The sequence below is a fragment of the Pelodiscus sinensis genome, chromosome 1, assembly GCF_052426305.1.
Source record: "Pelodiscus sinensis isolate ZL-2025 chromosome 1, ASM5242630v1, whole genome shotgun sequence".
NCBI lineage: Eukaryota > Metazoa > Chordata > Testudines > Trionychidae > Pelodiscus > Pelodiscus sinensis.
Window position 1 is genome coordinate 328,044,867 of NC_143052.1, and position 19,945 is coordinate 328,064,811.

A 19,945-nucleotide genomic window follows, 5' to 3' on the forward strand; every position below is an offset into this window, starting at 1 on the left:
AGTAATGCAATTCGCCCACCTTCTTTTGTCTACCTGAGAACTGCAGATAACTCTGAAGCATGCATCTATCCAATACCGGGATTCCCTTTCTCTAGTAAGATAAAAGGATTTTTGCTTTTCCCATCAAGTCGTCCAGGAATGGGTTACTGCTTAGCCTTAATATTAATGTCAGGACATTTCTGTTCCCCTGACAATTTGAACTTTGGAGTACTCCATCTCAACTGAGCTACAGAGGTCTAAGTGAAGGAAACGAAATGAGTTTCAGTTCTCTGCATTAGTCCAATCTACCAGCTTTGGCATTACCACTGAAGGGCTCAAACATCTGCAAATCAGAAAAACTCAAAACATGCTAAAGATCTGAAATACTATTATATCCTTTAAAATGTTTAAGTTTCTTCTTATACTTACTAAATCAAAAAATATCAGCAGTACCAGGCTCAAAATGATTAGAGAATCAAGATTTACCTCAGAACAACTTTTAAGTTCAGTCTGACCAGAATATGCCAGACTATCCAACTTTTTTTTTCTTTTTTTCTCTTGGCTAATGTGTTCACAGTCTGATTCTGCAATACTGACGTCATTTGAGCTTAACAGCGTCAGTTCAGGTTCTTCCATAATACCTTGCCCTGACTCTGTCTCCTAGAAAACACAGAAGACAGCATCAAGGTAAAAATCAGTATTTCTTGAACAGCAACATTTGTTAGCCTGCCAAAAGAAAAGGGCTGTTCAACATATAGATAAGAAAATCTGCTCCACGCAGTGAAAGAAATACCTCAGACAAAATGGTCTCCCCACTTTTTTAAATATAGTCAGAACTCCAAAGGAAACCAATCCAACTTAAATATTTATTTGCCATTGTACAAAGCCTCCCTTCCACACCTCTCCTAAACTGGAACGTAAGTTACATAAGAACGGCCTTACTGAGTCAGACAAAGTTTCATCTTCTGATAGTGGCCAATGCCAGGTGCCTCAGAGAGAATGAACAGAACAGGTAATGATTAAGTAATCCATTACCAGCCCTGATAAGCAGTGGCTAGAGATCCCATCCCTGCCCATCCTGGCTAATATCTATTGATGGGATGATTCTTCATGAATGTATCTAGTTCTTTTTTAACCTGTTAAAGTTTTTGCCTTTACAACCTTCTTTGGCAGGAAGTTCTACAGGTTGACTGTGTGTTGTGTGAAGAAATACTTCCTTTGTTTGTTTTAAACATGCTGTTTATTAATTTGTTTTTGATGACCTCTAGTTCTTGTGTTATAAAGACTAAATAACATTTCCTTATTTACTTTCTCTGAATCAGTCATGATTTTATAGACCTCTATCATATCTCTCCTTAGTTGTTTCTTTTCCAAACTGAAAAGTCCCCGTTTTATTAATCTCTCCTCATAAGGCAGCTGTCATTACCCCCTAATAATTTTGTTGCCCTTTTCTGAACCTTTTCCAAGTCCACTATTCGTTTTTGAGATGAGGGGACCACATTTATACAGTATTCAAGATGTGGGCGTGCTATGGATAAGATGCAATAAGATATTTTCTGTATTATGTATCCCTTTCTTAAAGATTCCTAACACTGTTTGTTTTGACTGCCATTGTACATTGAGTGGATGTTTTCAGAGAAATATCCACAATAACCCCAAGATCTGTCTCTTGAGTGTGGTAATAGCTAATTCAGATATCATTTTATTATATATTTGGGATTATGTTTTCCAATATATATTTGCATTTATCAACACTGAATTGTATCTGCCACTTCGTTGCCTAATCACTCAGTTTTGTGAGATCCCTTTGAAGCTCTTTGTTTCAGTCACATCCCGAAAGCTAGTTTTTGGAAAACAAAAGTAGTTTTTGTTTGATCCTTATGGGAACAACATTTATAGCACAGCTTTGTTATTTTCTTACAATACTAAATTAAACATTTTAACTGTATCACCCTTTACCATAATTGCTAATCCCTTCTCAATTAAAATCTAGATCTAAAATGACTAGGATCAGTATAATTTCAGATTAAATTATACAAGTTTTGAGAAGTCAAACACTAAAACTGTAAAGTGAACTTTGTAAAATTTTCAAATGACAGTCTAAAGAAGTTTGAAACAACTGGCTGAAATCTGCATGGCATTTAACTTGCTAACAATTACTTTGTGAAATCTTTACTTTACTCACCCAGACTGGCACACGACTTTGTGAAGTATGAGAGCCTGAACTTATTGTAATCACTGAATGAGAATTTTGATTTTGGGGTGTTTCTGGCAAACAATTTTGCAGTACAGCTACTTGCGAAGGGCTGCCCAAAATTTTTGACTCCATTTCTGTAGGCATTCTAGAGGATATCTGTACTTCTAGAATGCTTTGCTCTTCATTCAATATATTTATACTGCATTGCGAATGGTCCCCTTCTACAATCCTATTTGCTTCATTTCTAAGAACTGGGGTTTCAGTAAGCTGAGTGTGCTTAGTGGATGCCACAACAGGTAATTCTTCAAAGCACAAGTTCTTTTCTCTCAGTTCCACAACTTCTTTTACTGAACGTTCAGTCAAGAGAATCTCATTTTCTGTAGCCTGTGTTGTAATTAGTTGGTGAAATGAATCCTGTTCTGCCAGTGAACTTGAAGTTGGACTCTGCAGATTTTCTACTGAAGACTGAAGATTAGTGTTCTCTATATTTCTCATTAGCTCCTCATACTGGTCTCCAACAAGTGAAATGTAGGCCCCATTCTGTGATTTTTTAATTTTAGAATTTTGTTCAGATACAATGCAAAGACCTGTGGGTTGTTCAGTACTCTGGCTGTGCTCATTCAGGGTAGATTCCAAGTGAAGAGGGTGAAAAGATTCTTCAGAACCTGCTAGAAAAACCAGACTATCAGAAAAGTCTAACTACACACTATTTTCAAAAAGAAGCCATAGTGTAGAAAGTAGCTATTTATGCATTTCAACAGAGAGTTAAGACAAGCATAGTAAAATAGCCATAATGTTTTAAATACAGTAATTTAATTCCAGTACATAATGTTCACATGTATTAATATATTATGGTGTTTTATGTCAATATGGTGTATCAGAATTAAATTCTTTCTACATAGCCAAATATCCAAATAGTATTAAACATGAAAGTACAATTTAAAAATACTTGTTACATAAGTATGTTATACAGAAGAATTTTGGTTTCTTTTAAACACTATCTCTAATAGCTTTATATATTTCTTGACATAGTAACATGTCTTTTTCCCTGAATGTTTAGAACCATACCCTCCACTGGTATAAACTGGCACAGCACCACTGAAGTCAAGGAAGCTGCACTGATTTATACCAAGCAGAGAATTTGGCCTTTGGAGGCCATTATTAATGAGAAATCCTTAGCATTTAGGCCTCTCAAAAGAAAAAAAATATTGGTGCTGTATACATTAACAGATGAAAGCATCCAAATCAGAACAGGGCCTGAAGTTTTCCATAAAGACCAATTACAGCAGGTGGGTTACTCCCATTTCAATTTCCCTTAAGATCTGTACACACAAAACAGATTATATTTAGGGGGCATTTAGATATTACAACAATGGAATTATGTCTCATAAGGGTTTTTTATTCTATTTTTTTTAACTGAGAATATTTGGAAGTTAACAGAAACATTCTTTCAAATCCGTGTCTCAAAGTGGTAACGTTAAGACATAACTGATAAACAGATTCACATCATACAAACAGATTTTGTGATACGCAGATGACGTTCAAAATATTTCCTTATAGCCAAATCCTGCAAGCCTTTACACAAGCAAAATATCTATAGTTTTACTTGTACAAGGAGTCATCTCACAGTGAACAGAAATAGCAAAAAAACTGAAGGTCACAGGAAAAACTAATACTTTCAGATTAGTCATTGATTAAAAAGAGACTTCAGATAATAGATTAAAAATTGATCAGCTTTAAAAATGGCCACAGTAATGCAGGTCACAATTTTATTTGTTGTATTTTCAGTACTTTGAAATAATTGGTTTTGGAGAGAGAGACTTTATTAGAATTAAACAAAATTAATGATTTAAGCTAAAATTACAAAATTTAAATTCAATCCTTCAATAATTTCATTATGTCTAGCTATTGAGCATCATACATTCTGCATCTGGAGCTCTGTAATACCTAAAGACAGCAAGGTTAGACAGACAGTATGGATGTCCACAGCTTTTAAAGTGAACAGTATATTTTTCCTATTGTTTGAGAGCACTGTATCAGTAAATAAGCAATGCACATTACAGAGTGGCCTGAATATAAAAATTACATATTTCCTTTGAGAACATATGTACCAAAGTCAGTGAATTTTAATCACTGGGAAGGCAAAGAACTGAACTGTGCAATTCCTGGGAATATTACCCAAAGCAGAAAAACTGAAAAAACTCATCTGTGGACCCTCTGCTGTTTAACAATACTATGTGGGCACAGAATAAACAACTGAGCTATGACATTATAAAAAGATGGCGTATATAACTAACAGCTAGCACTGTCACACTAACTTCAAAAGAACAATTGCAGGTGACCAAACTACAAATATTAGTGTTTAGACATTAAAAACAGATCCATACCTAGAGTAACATGTTCCTTAATTGATTCCTCTGCTTGTGATGTAGTATTGTTTAGCTTGTTTCTATTGAGACAAGAATGCAGATTGTAACTTGTTTTCAAGCTAGAGGTTGTGGCTTGAGGAAATTCAGGCGTGTCTTGACTTTGAGTTGAGATGGCTAAACTCTTGTGGCATAAGAATCACAGTAAAGAGTTTTGTTATTGATCATGATTAAATATTCTCAGAAATAAGAGAAAAATTGCAACAGTAATTTTTAACTTTTCTTTCCATCACAAATAGCAAATTATTTAGCTATGAACTGCACTGTCAATTTTAGATAAAAACACAAACTGCCCATTATATATCCTATAAATGTCAAAAGATTAAGTTTCTAATCACAAAACACTGTAACCTTATATAAACCGCATGGCAAAACATTCCCATATTTCAAAACTTTGTGTAATACCTTGCTGAAGTCTCTGCTGTCTTGAGAAATCCTATGCTGAAAAAGGGATGAGGTGGTACCATAGTCAGGACTTGGTTCCAAAGGCTGAAAAAGCTGACGTTGAAAGTTAGGGAAATGTCTTTCCATATCAGAAAAACTGAGTCCAACTGCGGGAGCTTTTAAAAAAAAAAAAAAAAGTGGAAAATTTATTATTTAAAAAAAAATCAAACCTGGCATCTATACCTCAGGTGCTATAAAGGTAATGCATAAAACTTAAATGTATAAGTATATAAATAGTTTTTGCAAAGTATTTTGTGTTAAAACAGGCTGCGTATATCACTGTCTCTCTGAAGTGATGCATGTACATACCATATCAATAGAAACTGTGCTGAGTCAACTGAAAGTAAAAACTTAGATTGTTTTCAAGTACTCCAGGACGGTGACAAACTAAAATGCTGAAGTTAAACACTTGGTAGTAATGAGGGATGTAAGCAACTAGTCAACTACCCGATAAGCAAATGCTTATCGAGTAGTAGAGTGGCTAGTTGCTCCCCTTTCACTCTCCCTGCTGCCTCCATCAGAGAGAAGGATCAGGGGGATGGAGAGAGTGGGAAGGAGCACAAGCCAGTGGAGGGGAAAGCCAGTTTAAAAGCCACTAAAGGCATGTTCTTGTTAAACTCCTTTGCACGGTATATTTTTAGGTCTTGTATTCAGTCTCCATATTCTAAACAGGTTATTATTACCATGGAAAGATGTACTCTTTTCAGGTAACCAGTTCCAATCTTTTGTGTATTTGTCTATGATCTGCTGAATTTGACTTCTGTTAGAGATAAAATTCTCTTCTGCAGACAGATGACATTCAGAAACTTCAGAAGAATTCTCATGCCTCTGCTGAGCAGTGGTAGGTGTTGAAGCTGAAGAGTCCCAAGGGCTGCTTGCTGTTTCTCTCAATATCCTATCCTCTGCACTATTGGAAGACAATCCTGGAAGATAATTCATAAGTCTATAACACCCAGTTTTGAAAATAAGCTAATGAAGTGAACTTGTCTGAAAAAATTTGTGAGACAGCATAAAACCCTGAAACAATGTAAACTGAAGATTTTTTTTAAAACAATTGTCTGCTATCACAATTCTTTCACATGCAAAACTTAATCAGCAATTTATATTAATCTACATAATGCTTGATGAAGCTTGGTAACTTTAAAGAACCAAACACACTCTCTCAGGTACATAGATGCTGTGGCACTGTGGGCCATCTGAGAGACTCTCAGTTTTTTAATGTATCCTTTATGTAGTGGTGTCAGTTTGCTATTTAAAAAAAAAACCACAAACGTCAAATATTTTGAACAATTTTAATCAGAAAACTATATTCAAAAAGAGTAAAAGAATGCTATGTCTCATAATGCTAACTCAATAGTCACATCCATATCCCTGTTTTGTATTTACTAACCTATCATATCCTGAATATTCAGGAAAATATCTGAAGTATATTGTTCACATTCACATTAACTCAAGACTGTGAAATTTCTTCCCCAAAAGAGATTTCCTCAGAAAATTATGTACATACTTACTGTGTGCTGATTAGCAACATCTGAAATGTTAAACATTTTTGTTCTGAATAAACATCAGTTGCCATTTGCCAAAACTACCATTGCTGTAGTTAACATACTACAGTAAAACTCCATTAGTCCGGCATCCAATGCTCCAGGACTCCTGATGGTCCAGCACCATCAGGAACCCGGAAGTGCTGGGGCAGCCGGACAGGCTTCCCCCATTCAGCTGCTGCTGAAACTGACCAGCAGCTCAATCGGGGAAGCCGGGAGCAGAGCAGCTGGGGTGCTGCAGGGTTGGTCTCATAGCGCTGCCCCTTGGGGCTGCGGGACCAACCCGGCAGCACCCCAGCTGCTCTGCCCCAGGGGTCCTCGATTCAGCTGCTGCTGAAACAGATCAGCAGCTGATTCCAGGAAGCCCAGGGCAGAGCAGCTCTGCCCCGGGCTTCCTGGAATCAGCCGCTGATCTGTTTCAGCAGCGGCTGAATCGGGGACCGCTGGGGCAGAGCAGCTGGGGTCCTGCCGGGTTGGTCCCGCAGCCCCGAGGGGCAGCGCTATGGGATCAACCGGGCGGTACCCCAGCTGCTCTGTCCCAGACGTCCCCAAGAGCAGCTGGAATGCTGCTGGGTTGGTGCCATAGCGCCGCCCCTTGACACTGCGGGACCAACCCGCAGCTGCTCTATTGCAGGCATCTGCGATTCAGCTGCTGCTGAAACTCACCAGCAGCAGCTGAATCAGGGGCGCCTGAGGCAGAGCCAGACTATCGTAAGGGGGGGCTATGAGGGGTCTGGGGTGGCATCCCCTCCCACCCCACTCCAGACCCCTCATAGCCCCCCCTTCTGATAGTCCGGCATATCTGATAATCCGGCACCCCCTGGGTCCTAAAGGTGCCGGATTATCGGAAGTTTACTGTAATATGTTTAGCTTACTAGATTTGAAAACAAAATAAAGCGACAGCCTTAGAACAGGCATTATGAGTGTTTATGCTCTATTTCAGAGGGCAAAACTAACAAGGCTTAAGTCAAGTTTCACATTAATCTTCTTTTAAAAGACCTCACTAATGTTAGAGTATTAGATTCATTTTCCTTTACAACATTGTAAATAAAATCCAGTTAATCAAAAATATTTACCAGTATTAGCAGGGCTTAAATCTAACTTTTCACTGGGTAAAAAACTGCCACTAGAAATTGTTGTTGAAGACAAATAACCAACGACTGCCTCTCGTTCCTGCAGAGCAAAGCTGGTTGACCATCCTTTAGAAAGTGTTACCTAGGGTCAAGAAAATATGTCTGTATGCAGTGCTACAGTCCAGACAAACAAAAATTAAAATACAAACACTTAATTTTGAGCTCAGTTCAAGTGTAGAAACCTTCATGATTTGAACAGTCAGGCAAAACGAAGGTTCATCATTGCTCAGTAGAAAAATCTCACACACACGCTCAGTAGAAAAATCACACACACACACACACACACACACACACACACACACCCCCCCCTCTACCCCATATTGCTTCCCAGAACTGTACGGAGATCATACACCATGTAAATCAGGTAATCTACTGGTGCTCAGATTTGGCTATTTCTCATCATAGATCTGCTTGAGTAACAACAGTGCAGATCTCAGAGGAATGTAAGTGCAGTATAGGAAAGCATGTTTATTTTATAGATGACTTGCAGAGTTAGACTCATGGGTTTGAGCCTTTTTTGGTTCTGTGTTTCATATACATGAATTAAAAGGGACAAATTATTTGAATAGTTCAAAGACTTTGCTGCTGTCTTTTTAAAGTGTTAAAAAAACAGGTTTCAATGACAAAATTAGGGCTGTCAAGAAATTAAAAAAATTAATTGCGCGATTAATTGTGTGTGCTGCCCTTTTGAAGCGCTGCCACAACGTTCCAAAGGGGCAGTGCTGAAGAAGCCTGGGATCAGCTGGAGTCCTCAGCTGACCCCAGGCCACGTTGTGCTGCCCCTTTGAAATGCCTGAGTGGCACTTCAAAGGGGCAGTGCCACACAGCTGACCCCAAGCACTGCCCCTTTGAAATGCTGCGGTGCATCAAAGGGGCAGCTCTGCTCAGAGCCCGGGGTCAGATGGGGACTCCAGCTGATCCCAGGCTCCTATTGTGCTGCCCCTTGGAAACGCCCTGGCAGCGCTTCAAAGAGGGCAGCGCTGCTGAAACACCTGCAATTAACGAATTACAAAAATTAACATGTTAACTGTGTTCTCTGTTAACTGTAGGTGTTAATGCGTGTTGACAGCCCTACTAAAAATCCTCTATATTCACACTACTTCTCCAGTAGTCTATGAAAACTTTCAGAAAATAAATAATAAACAAGACCTGAAATTCTACTGAAAAAGGAGCAAAAATGTATGCATGTTTTATACATCATAAAGCAACAAAATTATGGCATAAATAACTCCTTCCTTGCACATAACACTTTGTACCTTCAATTTCATATTTAAAATTAATAAGAAAGGTTTAAGAAATAATAAGTCAATAGAATTTAAGTTAGTATAGTTATTTTAAAGACATGATACATGAATTTCTAATATAACTAACCGTACTATCAGGTATACATGATGGCCCAGAATCTGTAATTACTCCCCTTCCACCATCAGCAGCACAAACTGGTAAATCTTGACTCATGACAACAGACTCCTTGGGGAAGGCTAAATACAAAAAATATTGCAAAAGTAAATCAAGACCAGGGAACAGCTACAAATCCAATATTACCAAATTTTAACACTAGATGGCTACAATACATTAGTCTTGCTGCCACAGTTCCTATAGAACAAGGCTATTCAACTATGGAAGCCCTGGGAGCCACAATGATACTTACAGCACATGCGGAGGGTGACAACTTAAGTGTGGTTGCATGTACATGCAAATATATATATATGGATATATATGTGCAAAAACCTTTTCACACTGATAGGCATGAACACACAACATACAGGCCCCAGTTAAGTCAGTTCTGCTGATAATAAAATGCAATATTTACTCATTTCCACCCATGTGACAGCACTTTTGATGAGCAATGACAGTCCAGGAATTTAACTACTAAAACACATATCAACCCAAATTGCACCATAAATCCAAACTGCATCGTGGGCCGCAAACAAACAGGCTGCAGGCCGCATGTGGCCTATAGGCCACATTTTGAATAGCCCTGCTATAGAACTTGTTTATTTGTGTCCATGTCTACTACTTCTTTATCACTTTTAAAAGACTATCTGCTCTACTGTGTTACTTTCAAGAACAGTAACTGCACTGATAAATACAGGGTGGGTTTTCTTAGCTGGCTTTTTCACCGGTTGCTAGGGATATGTTCTCTTCTGCAAAATATTATCTGAAGAACTTAATCAGCGGGGGAATCAGCAGGGGAAGTGTACCATCAAGAGTGAGAAGAAAAAAACCGTTACCCCCTTGGGGTATGTAGAGGTCTTCCAGGGAGTACCTCAACTCATCTAGAGATTTGTCTAGTTTCAGAAAAGGCGACATGAAAAATATTAGCAAAGTTAGTACAAACTAAAATTTCATTTTTTTATTAAATGGTAAAAATAAGAAAGGAAGCAACTTTTCAACAACAGTGTACTGTGACACTTCCATGTTTATGTCTGATTTTGTAAGCTAGTAGCTTTACGTGAAGCAAAATGTGGGGGGATATACATGACAAATAAGCCTCTTGAAAAAGATGGCAGGCTGGAAAGGTTGATAACCACTGAATTAAAAGATCAAGAGCTCTCCATTTAAGGCCTACTAGTGAACAGACTCTCAGCTCACCTCCTATATCTCTACAGTAAGAAGCGGATGATAAATGTTGGTGGAGTAATAAATAATAGGGAAAAGGCAGTAATACAAAGTCATCTGAAACGCCTGGTAATCTGGGCTCATTTAAAAAAAATGTGATAATGTAGCCAAATGCAAAGTTCTACATGTAGGAACAAGGCGTGCATGCAAGATCTATAGAATGAAGGAATATATTCTAAAAAAGCAGTGACTCTGAAACAGGATTTAGGGGTCAATAGGAGTTCCCAGTGTGATGCTGTAGCAGAAAGGACTAATGCAATTCTTTGATAATTAAACAGAGAAACAGTAATGAGATGATTTTACCTCTGTTTATAGCACTGAGGAGACAGATACTGAAAGACAGTGTACAATTTTCATGTCCATATTTTCAACTAGATGTTGAAAAATTGAACAGGGTACAGAAATGAGCCACAAAAATTATTCAATGTGCCTTACAGTGAGATATGAGTTCAAACTACTTAGTTCATGAAAAAGAGAGACATGATTTGATCACAGTGTATCTGTGCCCTTTACAAAGAGAAAACACCAGGTGCTGAAGAGTTCTTCAATCTAGCAAAGAAATGCATAATAAAAAAAAGGCTTAGAGCCAAAGCCAGACAAATTCAAACTAGGAGCCAGGCAAAAACAATTTTAACAGTGATGGCAATTATCCATAGGAACAAACACCAAGGAAAAGGATAGGAGTCTTCCTCTTGAGATCTTCAAATTAAGACAGGATGCTTTTATAGATAGCATGCTTTAACTAAACACAAGTTATGCTCTGCCCCCTACTCAATGTGCTCTTGTGGGGGCTAGGCTCCCAAAACTGGAATTTTCTGGTCCAGCAACATCCATGGTACAGCAGGACCACAGATGTTCCTTCATCAGAGAACCCCAGTAGCTTATTGGCAGGAAGGCAATTCAGGAGGGGCCACGCTGAAGCAGTGGGAGGGGGCAGGAGCTGGCAGCAGCCCCCGACAGCCTGCAGCACTGGGACCGGGTCAGGGCAGTCCCTGACAGTGCAGGATCAGGCCGGCGACAACTTGTGGAAACGGGACCAAGGCTGGGTCTGGCAGTAGCCCCCAGTAGCGTGGGGCTAGAGCCCTGGACAGCCCACAGAAGCGAGGCCATAGTCTGTGGGCTGCCACAGGGCAGGAGCCAAGGCTCTCGGCAGCCCGCAGCAGAGGGTCCCTGTCTGGGGCTGGAGGAAGCCCCAAGAGCATGGGGCCTGAGCCCTGGACAACCCATGGAAGTGGGGCCAGAGCCCGCAGGCTGCTGCGGGGCTGGATCTGGAGCCCGAGCCCTTGGCAGTCTGACCAGAGCCAGCCCCCGGCAGACTGTGATACCATGGGGCGGGAGCCCCATATGGCAGCGTGGGCTTCTGGAGCTTGGTAGGTGGTCCAGCTGGTGCAGCACAAGCGGGGTCAGCGATACAGCAAGGATTGGAGGGAGTCCTTCCTCCCATATCTGGCAAAGTTGGTGCCTGGGGGCTATGGCCAGGACCCATCTCTACTCCAGCAAATTCCCTGGAGGGTGCTGGATCAGAGATGCCCAACCTGAAGTAATGTTAATATCACAAGAATAAGCATGCATAACAATGAATAAATCTTTCACATACTGAGCAAAATTAATTGCTGATCTCAGAGTCAAAGAGAAATTTATCTTGAACTCATTGCTTAGTTATAGTACTAGAATTAAGAACAGTATGTAGAAGATGGCAACAGAAATTTTAAGAGCACTAGTTTAATTGATTTAACTCACTCAAGAACCAATGGTCTCCCACACCCTCTGGCATCTTCAAAGGATTCTTATATTCCAATATGCTGACTATTTCACTGTAGCAATGAATTCAAGTACTTTTGCAAAATTAAAGCTAGATTACATCTTATTTATTTACTGGAAGTACTGCTGACATGAACTAGGGCAGGGACCCATTTTAGGTCAGGGGCCTTTGAAGCAAAGACAACCAACCAACCAACCAACCAACCCGTGGCCCCAGACTGAGAAAGAGAAAAACATTCCCCACTGGAGATGTTAAATTGAGGTTCATTGACTAGTCAAGTAGTCAATGGAACTTCCATGGTGCTTCAGCATTTTAAAGGGGCAAGTGCCGCACATGGATCAGCTGTGCAGTGGCTGTCCCGGGGTTTCAAAGAAGCAGCACCGCACAGCTGATCCAGGCTCAGCTGTGTGGCTCTGCCGCTTTGAAGTACCACTCCCCACCCCTTTGTTGTCTCTATCTCAGAGGTGTGGAAGCAGGCTCTTTGCTGGCCAGGCCTCTTGTGCGTATTGCCATCCAAGCAAAAGGTCAACTTCCCCTTGATGAAAACCCTTACACTATGTAACTTAAGGGTCAGCGACGAACAGGAACCAAAACCAGACATAAAAAGTTCATGTAAAGTTCATGCTGGTTGTGCTGACTGTGCCATGCCCGATAAGGCAGAAAAGGAAAAACAGGAAACCATCTCACCCCCTTACTCCTGTCACTTATCAGACAGGGTCTGCTAGCCTATCACAAAAAGCGCGCAAAAGCTCTCTATAAAACAGCTTCCCCTCCTGTATCAAATTGAGGAATCCCGAATAAACATTGGATGGCGGAATATGAGCCAGGTCCGAGGACTGATCACCCGAGGGCCACCTCCCGCTCACCGAACCAAACGAGTTCCTGTAGAGCGTAACGTATACCAAACATAACGAATACCAAATATGTTGTTGTTGTAGTTTGTGTGTCTGTTAAATGTAAGTATTGTTATCTGAAATTGTTTAGAGGTATTGTTAAGTAGTAGTGTTAAAAGTTTTAGATAAATGATTAGTCTTATAAGTAAGACTGATGTAAATGTAAGTGTTAATAAACCCTAGTCCCTTGTTAACAACTATTGGGATTTAGAGAAACCTCAAGGAATTTTCTTCACTGTATTGCATTTTGCTTATTGGACATTCTAATAATTATTTGGTGCCTACGTATGTAAGAAATTGATAAAATCATAATTTATACGTAGAAGTCCTTTAATAAAAGTTTAAAAGATATTTAGTAATAGTTTGCCTGTTCCTGCGCCTTCCTGGGACTAGCCACATTTCCGAGCCTTTTACTTTAAACCACAAGAGGCAGCAAGGGGGGGGAAGAGGAGAGAATCGACTAGTCAACATCCCTATTCCCCACATTCCCCTCACACATCAGAGCCTAGAGCGGCCTAGGCTAGTAGATTGTGTGCCCCAACCCCAGAGAGGGAAATAGGGGAGGCTGCCAAGGGGCTGCAGTGCCATTTGCAGGGTCCCCAATGCTTGGGGACCAGATTCAGGCAAGCCAGGGGGCACAACACCTTTCATAAACTAATAATAAGAATTTGAATTAACATTTCCAAGACAATACCATGTTTCAAGCAAGGTTCCTAAACTGAACACCAATGTGACAATGCAACCTGCAATAATGCCTCTCTGTGCAGGTATTTCGGATTAAAGTGGATAGCTAAGCAAAATTGGTCCCTGACAAGAAACAATGTTCGGTTAGCAGCTCTGATAGGAATGTGAATGTGGATGTAAAATAATCACATCTGGAACAACGTTAACAGAATTGTTTGGAATTGGGAGGTGACCAGAAGAATATGGAATGGTGCTTAATGCTGAAAAATTTAAGACATTTTTATATAAAATCTAGTTACTACTTTAAATCAAAATACTTTACAAAAACACAACTATTTATAAATATCTATACCATAAAAACACAGAATTGGATGACCTCTCAAGGTTCCTTTAAGTCCCTGCAGTCATGGCGGGGCTGAGCACCCTCTAGTCAGACCATTCCTGACAAGTGTTAGTCTAACAGTACTTGCTCTTAAAATCTCCAAAGATGGAGATTCAACAACCTACCGAGGCAATTTATCAGGCTTACCTACCCTGACAAAGTTTTTCCTAATGTACACCTTAAACCTGCTTTGCTACAATTTAAGTCCATTGCTTCTTGCCTTACCAGGAGTTAAGGAGGATAATTATTCCTCCCTCATCCTTGTAACACCCTTTTAGGATACGTGAAAGCTGTTAAGTCCCCTCTTAGTCTACTAGTCTTCTCTTTTCCAGGCTAAAACCCCCCAATTCTTTCAATCTTGCCTCAGAAGTCATGTTTTCTATACCTGTAGTCATTTTTGTTGCTATTCTCTGGATCTTCTCCAATTTCTCCACATCTTTCCTGACATGTGGTGCCCAGAACTGGACACAATATGCCATGAGAAGCCCAATTAGAGCAGAGAGGAAGAATTGCTTCTCATGTCTTGCTTATAAGCACTCTTGCAAATGAAACCCAGAATTATGTTTGCTTTTTCTGCAAGTGTCACACTGTTGACTGATATTTACTTCTGGTCCACTATGTTCCCTAAATCCCCTTCTGCAATACTCCCTCCTAGATAGCCACTTACCATTTTGTACGTGTTAAACTGATTATTCCTTCCTAAATGGAGTATTTTGCATTTGTCCTTACTGAATTTCATCCTACTTATCTTCAAGCATTTCTCTAGTTTGTCCACATCATTTTTTAATTTTAATCTTATCCTCCCAAAGCACCAGAACCTCCCTCTCCAGCATAGTATCATCCATAAAACTTAGTAAGTGTACTTTCTATGCCATTACTGAAATCACTGATGAAGATACTGAACAGAACTGAACCCAGAACAGTTCAGGCAACAGTTATCCAACGCGTTATGCACCCACTTTATAACAGCACCATGTAGGTTGCCTAGCCTAGTTTGTTAAGGAAGTCATGCAAGACTGTATCAAAAGCCTTAATAAAGTCTAGATATACCACATCTACTGTTTTCCCTTTATACACAAGGCTTGTTACCCTGCCAAAGAAAACTACAGTAAAACTCCAATTGTCCGGCATCCAGTGGTCCGGCACTCCTGATAGTCCAGCACCAACTGGAACCAGGAAGTGCTATGGCCAGCCTGACAACTGGAGCTGCTCTGCCTCTGGCTTCCCCAAGTCTGGTCAGTTTCAGCAGCGGCTGACCTGGGAAAGCCGGGGGCAGAGCAGCTGGAGTGCTGCCGCGTTGGTCCCACAGCGCCGACCCTCACCTGAGCGGCGCTGTGGGACAAACCTGGCAGCACTCCAGCTGCTCTGCCTCCGGCTTCCCCAAGTCAGCCGCTGCTGAAACTGACCAGCGGCTAACTTGGGAAAGCCGGGGGCAGAGCAGCTGGGGTGCTGCCAGGTTGGTCCCGCAGCACCGCCCTCTCCCATGCTGCTCAGTTCCCTGACAACCCCTTCCTGCTGCCGATCTCTCATAGCCCCCCTTCCGGTACTCCGGCGTATCTGATAATCCGGCACCCCTTGGGTCCTAAAGGTGCCGGATTATTGAAAGTTTACTGTATCAAATTGGTTTAACTGTTACAATTTGTTCTTTAAAAGTGGATGTTGACTAATACTTATCTTATTACCGCCTACATATTTGCAAATGGATTCTTTAATTATTTGCTCCATTATCTTTCCAGGTATCAAATTTAAACTTACGGGTATATAACTTCCTGGGTTGGCTTTATTTCCCTTTTTATAGATGAACACTATTGATATGTCTACACTACGGGATAAGATCGAATTTAGATATGCAACTTCAGGTACGCAATTGATGTAGCTGAAGTTGAAGTACCTTAATTCGACTTTTGGCACTGTCCACGCTACTGGAAATCAAAGAGAGCCCTTTGACAGCCCTTACTCCTTGTGGAAGCAGGACTACCGGCATCAACTTGAGTGCTAGTCTCAGTTTGAATTAGCGGGTCTTCACTAGACCCGCTAATTCAAACCCTGGAAGATAGACAGCAGCAGCTTCAATCTTCTCTGTAGTGTAGACGTAACTTATATTTGACCTTCTGGAATCTTTCCTGGGTTCCATGATTTTGCAGAGATAATACCCAATGGCTCAGACACCTCCTTAGTCAACTCTTTGAGTGTTGTAGGATGCATTTCATCAGGCTCTGGTGACTCAGATACCTAACTTGTTCTTTCCCTACTTTAGCTTCTGAACCTAACCCATTTTCATTGGCATATACTATATTAGTTGTTCCCTCATCACCAACCTCCTTGATAAAAACAAACAAGTTATTAAGCATGTCTGTCATTTCCACATTTTCTGTTGTTGTTTTTTTCTCTTCATTGACTAACCACGTACAAATTCAGATTTTTATGTAAAGTGACTATAGTCAAAATCTAAATAAAACCAGAGTTATTCAAAGGAAAATATTATATGGCTGGCCAGGATACCAAACTCAGTTTTGAAATTCAGGACCAAAAGGATGAAAGCATCTAAGACTACAATTAAAAGAGGCGCAGAGGGGAAAAAGCTGCACAATATATTGTTCTTCAATAATTACCACCCATTCCACAAGTTGTTTAGTTTTGTGAGACATCACCATAATATAGGGGAATAAATAAGAAAAGCTCTCAAATATAATCTGTAAGAGTGATTATTCCATTTACATATATGTGGAATTAAGCTTCAGTGGCTTTATATTTACACATGCAATGTGTGTATATGAAACCTCTGATAATTGCATCAGACCCACTGTACATCTTCTAACAAATCAGTTCAGACATAGTTCAAGTGCTGTATATTTCACATATTAAAATGATAATTGCATATACCTTTAAAAAAGATGGAGTGTCTTACCTGGGCCATGTGAACTACCTGCATCCACCATCAGTCCTTCATGCCATGAATTAATTAGCCCAGTATTGTATTTTGGGTTATCATTAGAACCTTGTTCTTTGCAATTTGTGATGGGTAAGTCTCTTTCTTCATGAACAGATTCATTGTTGCACACGCCAGACACTAGCTCTTCCGCAGATGAAATGAGAGAAGCTTCTTCACCAACTGAATCTGTTTTATCTGAATTTGTAAATGTTTTTATTTACTAATGGTAAGAGGTAATGTTTCAGCTTTCATAAAAAGACATGCTGCATTGAATTGTGCATATTGTACTACAGAAATACAGTAATGAATTTATAAACTGTTCCATTTCAATTGAACTGTACAAGCACACGCTAAAATGCATTTAATTTAAAATGATACTGTGAACTTGAACGCAAGTCAGTTTAAAAAAAAATAAAACTAATTTACTGAGTCCCTCTGTCCATTTGTGGGGTTTTAGAACCAGGTTTCCATACTTTTGAAAGACGTAAGCAATTAAGGACGCTCTCTCACTTTCAAGGGAAACAACAGTGAAATGGACTTGTCTACAATGTGCTGTCAAATGTTCAAAATATTATTTCCTATCAAAAACGTATGACTGGAAAGGACCTTGAGAGATCATCAGCCTAGTTCCCTACACTGTGGAAAGACCAGGCATTACATGTGTCAAAAGATGATTCTAGGTTTATTTAACTTGTTCTTAAAAAGCTCAATGATGGAAATTCCACAACATCCAAAGGTGAATTGTTCCACTGTACCCCTACAGTTTTTCCTAAGGTCTAACCTAACTCTACCCTACTGCAAAAGTAAAGCCTATTTGTCCAGTAGGCTAGGCTGGGGAAGGGACAGCCTTTCCAAACTGCCAGGCATGACCCTGGGAGGGGTATACAAATAACCAAGTCCTTGAAATTAAACTGCATGCAATTTGCCTTTTAAGTCTGTATGTAGATTGTAATTGATTCAAGGAAGGGAATAGTTAACTAGTTATAAATACTACAGCATATTTTTTGCTACTATATAAATAATAATATCTGAACCTCCAAGCTACAGCTGAGACCACTAATTCATCCTCAACTATCTCAAAGTCTTATAGGAAAGCAATGTCTAGGCTGCATGCTTCTTGCGCAAGAAGCTTTTTGCAGAAGAGACCTCCTGCAAAAACTTCTTGCGCAAGAGTGTGTCCACACTGCAAAAGCTCATCAGAAAGGGATATGCTTTTGTGCAAGAGAGCGTGCAGACTGCATGGATACTCTCTCGCAAGAAAGATCTAATTGCCATTAACAGAATGGCCACTAGGGCACCGGTGCGTCTTTCGATAGGCTGTTTTTGCGCAAAAAACCTGTTTCCTGTCCCCACACACCTTTTTGCGCAAGAACTCTTACACAAAAAGGAGTTATTTCCTCATAGAAAGAGGAATACTTATGTCACAAAACCCCTCTGTTCTACTGATTAACTGTAAATTTTCTTGCATAAAAACGCGCTTGAAGAGTGGACACTCCGTGAGTTTTTGTGCAAAATCTCTGCAGTGTAGACATAGCCAAAAATGCTAATTTCTTACTTCAAAAATTGTATTTCAGGCAAAACAGAATATCTAGTTAGGGATGGTTTTTTTTTTTTTTTTTTTTTTTTATACCTGTAAAAGAAATTTTGCCACTCGTTGGTGTATCTAGCTCTGGTATTACACTTAGTTCATGTTGTTCCAAATCTAGCCCTAACTTGATTTTAGCTGGAGGTGGTTTTGAAGTTTGCCATCGCTGTTCTCTTCTCAGAATTCTTTGAGACTCTTCTGTAATATAAAAAGAATGTTCTGCAGTTTATATTTTTGCAACATACTCTAAGCAGTTAAAGATTCAATTTAAGGGAAAGGAAAAAAAAATAGTGAGCAGCAGTATTATAATATAAATGTCCTCACCAATTTGCTCAGCTTGATTGATGCTTTGCGAAAGCAATCTATTTTTGACATAGTTGTTCATATCACAACAATTAACTTCTTGAGATTTACTTTCTGCATCTTTGAAAGGGTAAGTCGTCAGACTGAAATGGTCAGAATTATGTGTTTCTGTCATCTTTCTGTATGTGACAGATTCTTCTGTCTTAAAAAAAGAAGTAACAGTGGCTAAAGATTATTTTCACACCCATTTTACTAAAATTCTATTTTTCCTATGTGTCTCATACACTATACATGAGCTCTTTCCAGAAGAACCAAAAGCGCAAATCAGCAAAACACCTAAACACGTGAATACTTGTTAGCAGTTAATTAGTTGCATATTTAAATATTTCGTTCACTTGGGCCAGAATATTCTGTTTCTTGCTGGATCAAGTCCTGAAATGATATTTCTATTTACTTCTCAGTTACTAATGGTAGGAATTTTAGTTCTCTAAAGACTGCAAAAATGAAAGGCAGAGAGCCAAAGCAGCATGAAGGGAATCTTTGCGATGCCTACTATTCTCGACCAGTTGAAATAAAACAAGGCAAAGATGTTTTGGTATATCCAGCTTCCATAGAGAGACTCGCTTAACCCAATGATACTGTGGACTATACTGGACAGAGCTGAGCAAACAACAAAGTTTTGGTTCACTGTCTGAACCAAAACATGTAGAAAAAGAGTTCATTTGGAAACCAAAACTGAATTTATTTTAGATTCTTTCTTAAACAAAACGGCTATGTCTAGACTGGCATGATTTTCTGCAAATGCTTTTAACGGAAAAGTTTTTCCGTTAAAAGCATTTGTGGAAAAGAGCGTCTAGATTGGCACGGACGCTTTTGTGCAAAAGCACTTTTTGCAGAAAAGCGTCCGTGCTAATCTAGACGCTGTTTTTTTGCGCAAGAAAGCCCCGATCGTCATTTTCACCATCGGGGCTTTTTTGCGCAAAACAGTTTTTAGCTGTCTACACCGGCCCTCTTGCGCAAAAGCATTTGCGCAAGAGGGTTTTTTCCCCGAGCAGGGGC

The 19,945-nt window shown here is 39.8% G+C and overlaps 1 protein-coding gene and 1 non-coding gene across 7 annotated transcripts in view; both read right to left on the reverse strand.

Moving 5' to 3' along the window:
• The window catches only part of CEP295 (centrosomal protein 295), a 71,509-nt gene that overhangs the window by 15,618 nt on the left and 35,946 nt on the right, over window positions 1-19,945 (reverse strand). For 4 of the 6 annotated variants that reach the window (XM_089775753.1, XM_075919300.2, XM_089775752.1 and 1 more), the window contains 10 exons: window positions 18,908-19,088; window positions 18,629-18,781; window positions 16,975-17,193; window positions 9,095-9,204; window positions 7,667-7,805; window positions 5,730-5,969; window positions 5,008-5,162; window positions 4,564-4,726; window positions 2,165-2,844; window positions 466-639 (listed from right to left, as the gene is read on the reverse strand). In XM_089775753.1, the coding sequence (XP_089631879.1) occupies window positions 466-639; window positions 2,165-2,844; window positions 4,564-4,726; window positions 5,008-5,162; window positions 5,730-5,969; window positions 7,667-7,805; window positions 9,095-9,204; window positions 16,975-17,193; window positions 18,629-18,781; window positions 18,908-19,088 (2,214 nt within the window). The remainder of the gene's footprint in view (window positions 1-465; window positions 640-2,164; window positions 2,845-4,563; window positions 4,727-5,007; window positions 5,163-5,729; window positions 5,970-7,666; window positions 7,806-9,094; window positions 9,205-16,974; window positions 17,194-18,628; window positions 18,782-18,907; window positions 19,089-19,945) is intronic. The other 2 variants (XM_075919301.2, XM_075919302.2) reach the window with 2 other exon arrangements.
• LOC112544604 (small nucleolar RNA U2-19) lies at window positions 8,049-8,131 on the reverse strand. The gene has a single exon (XR_003087945.1). It is a non-coding gene; the product is annotated as a small nucleolar RNA U2-19 (small nucleolar RNA).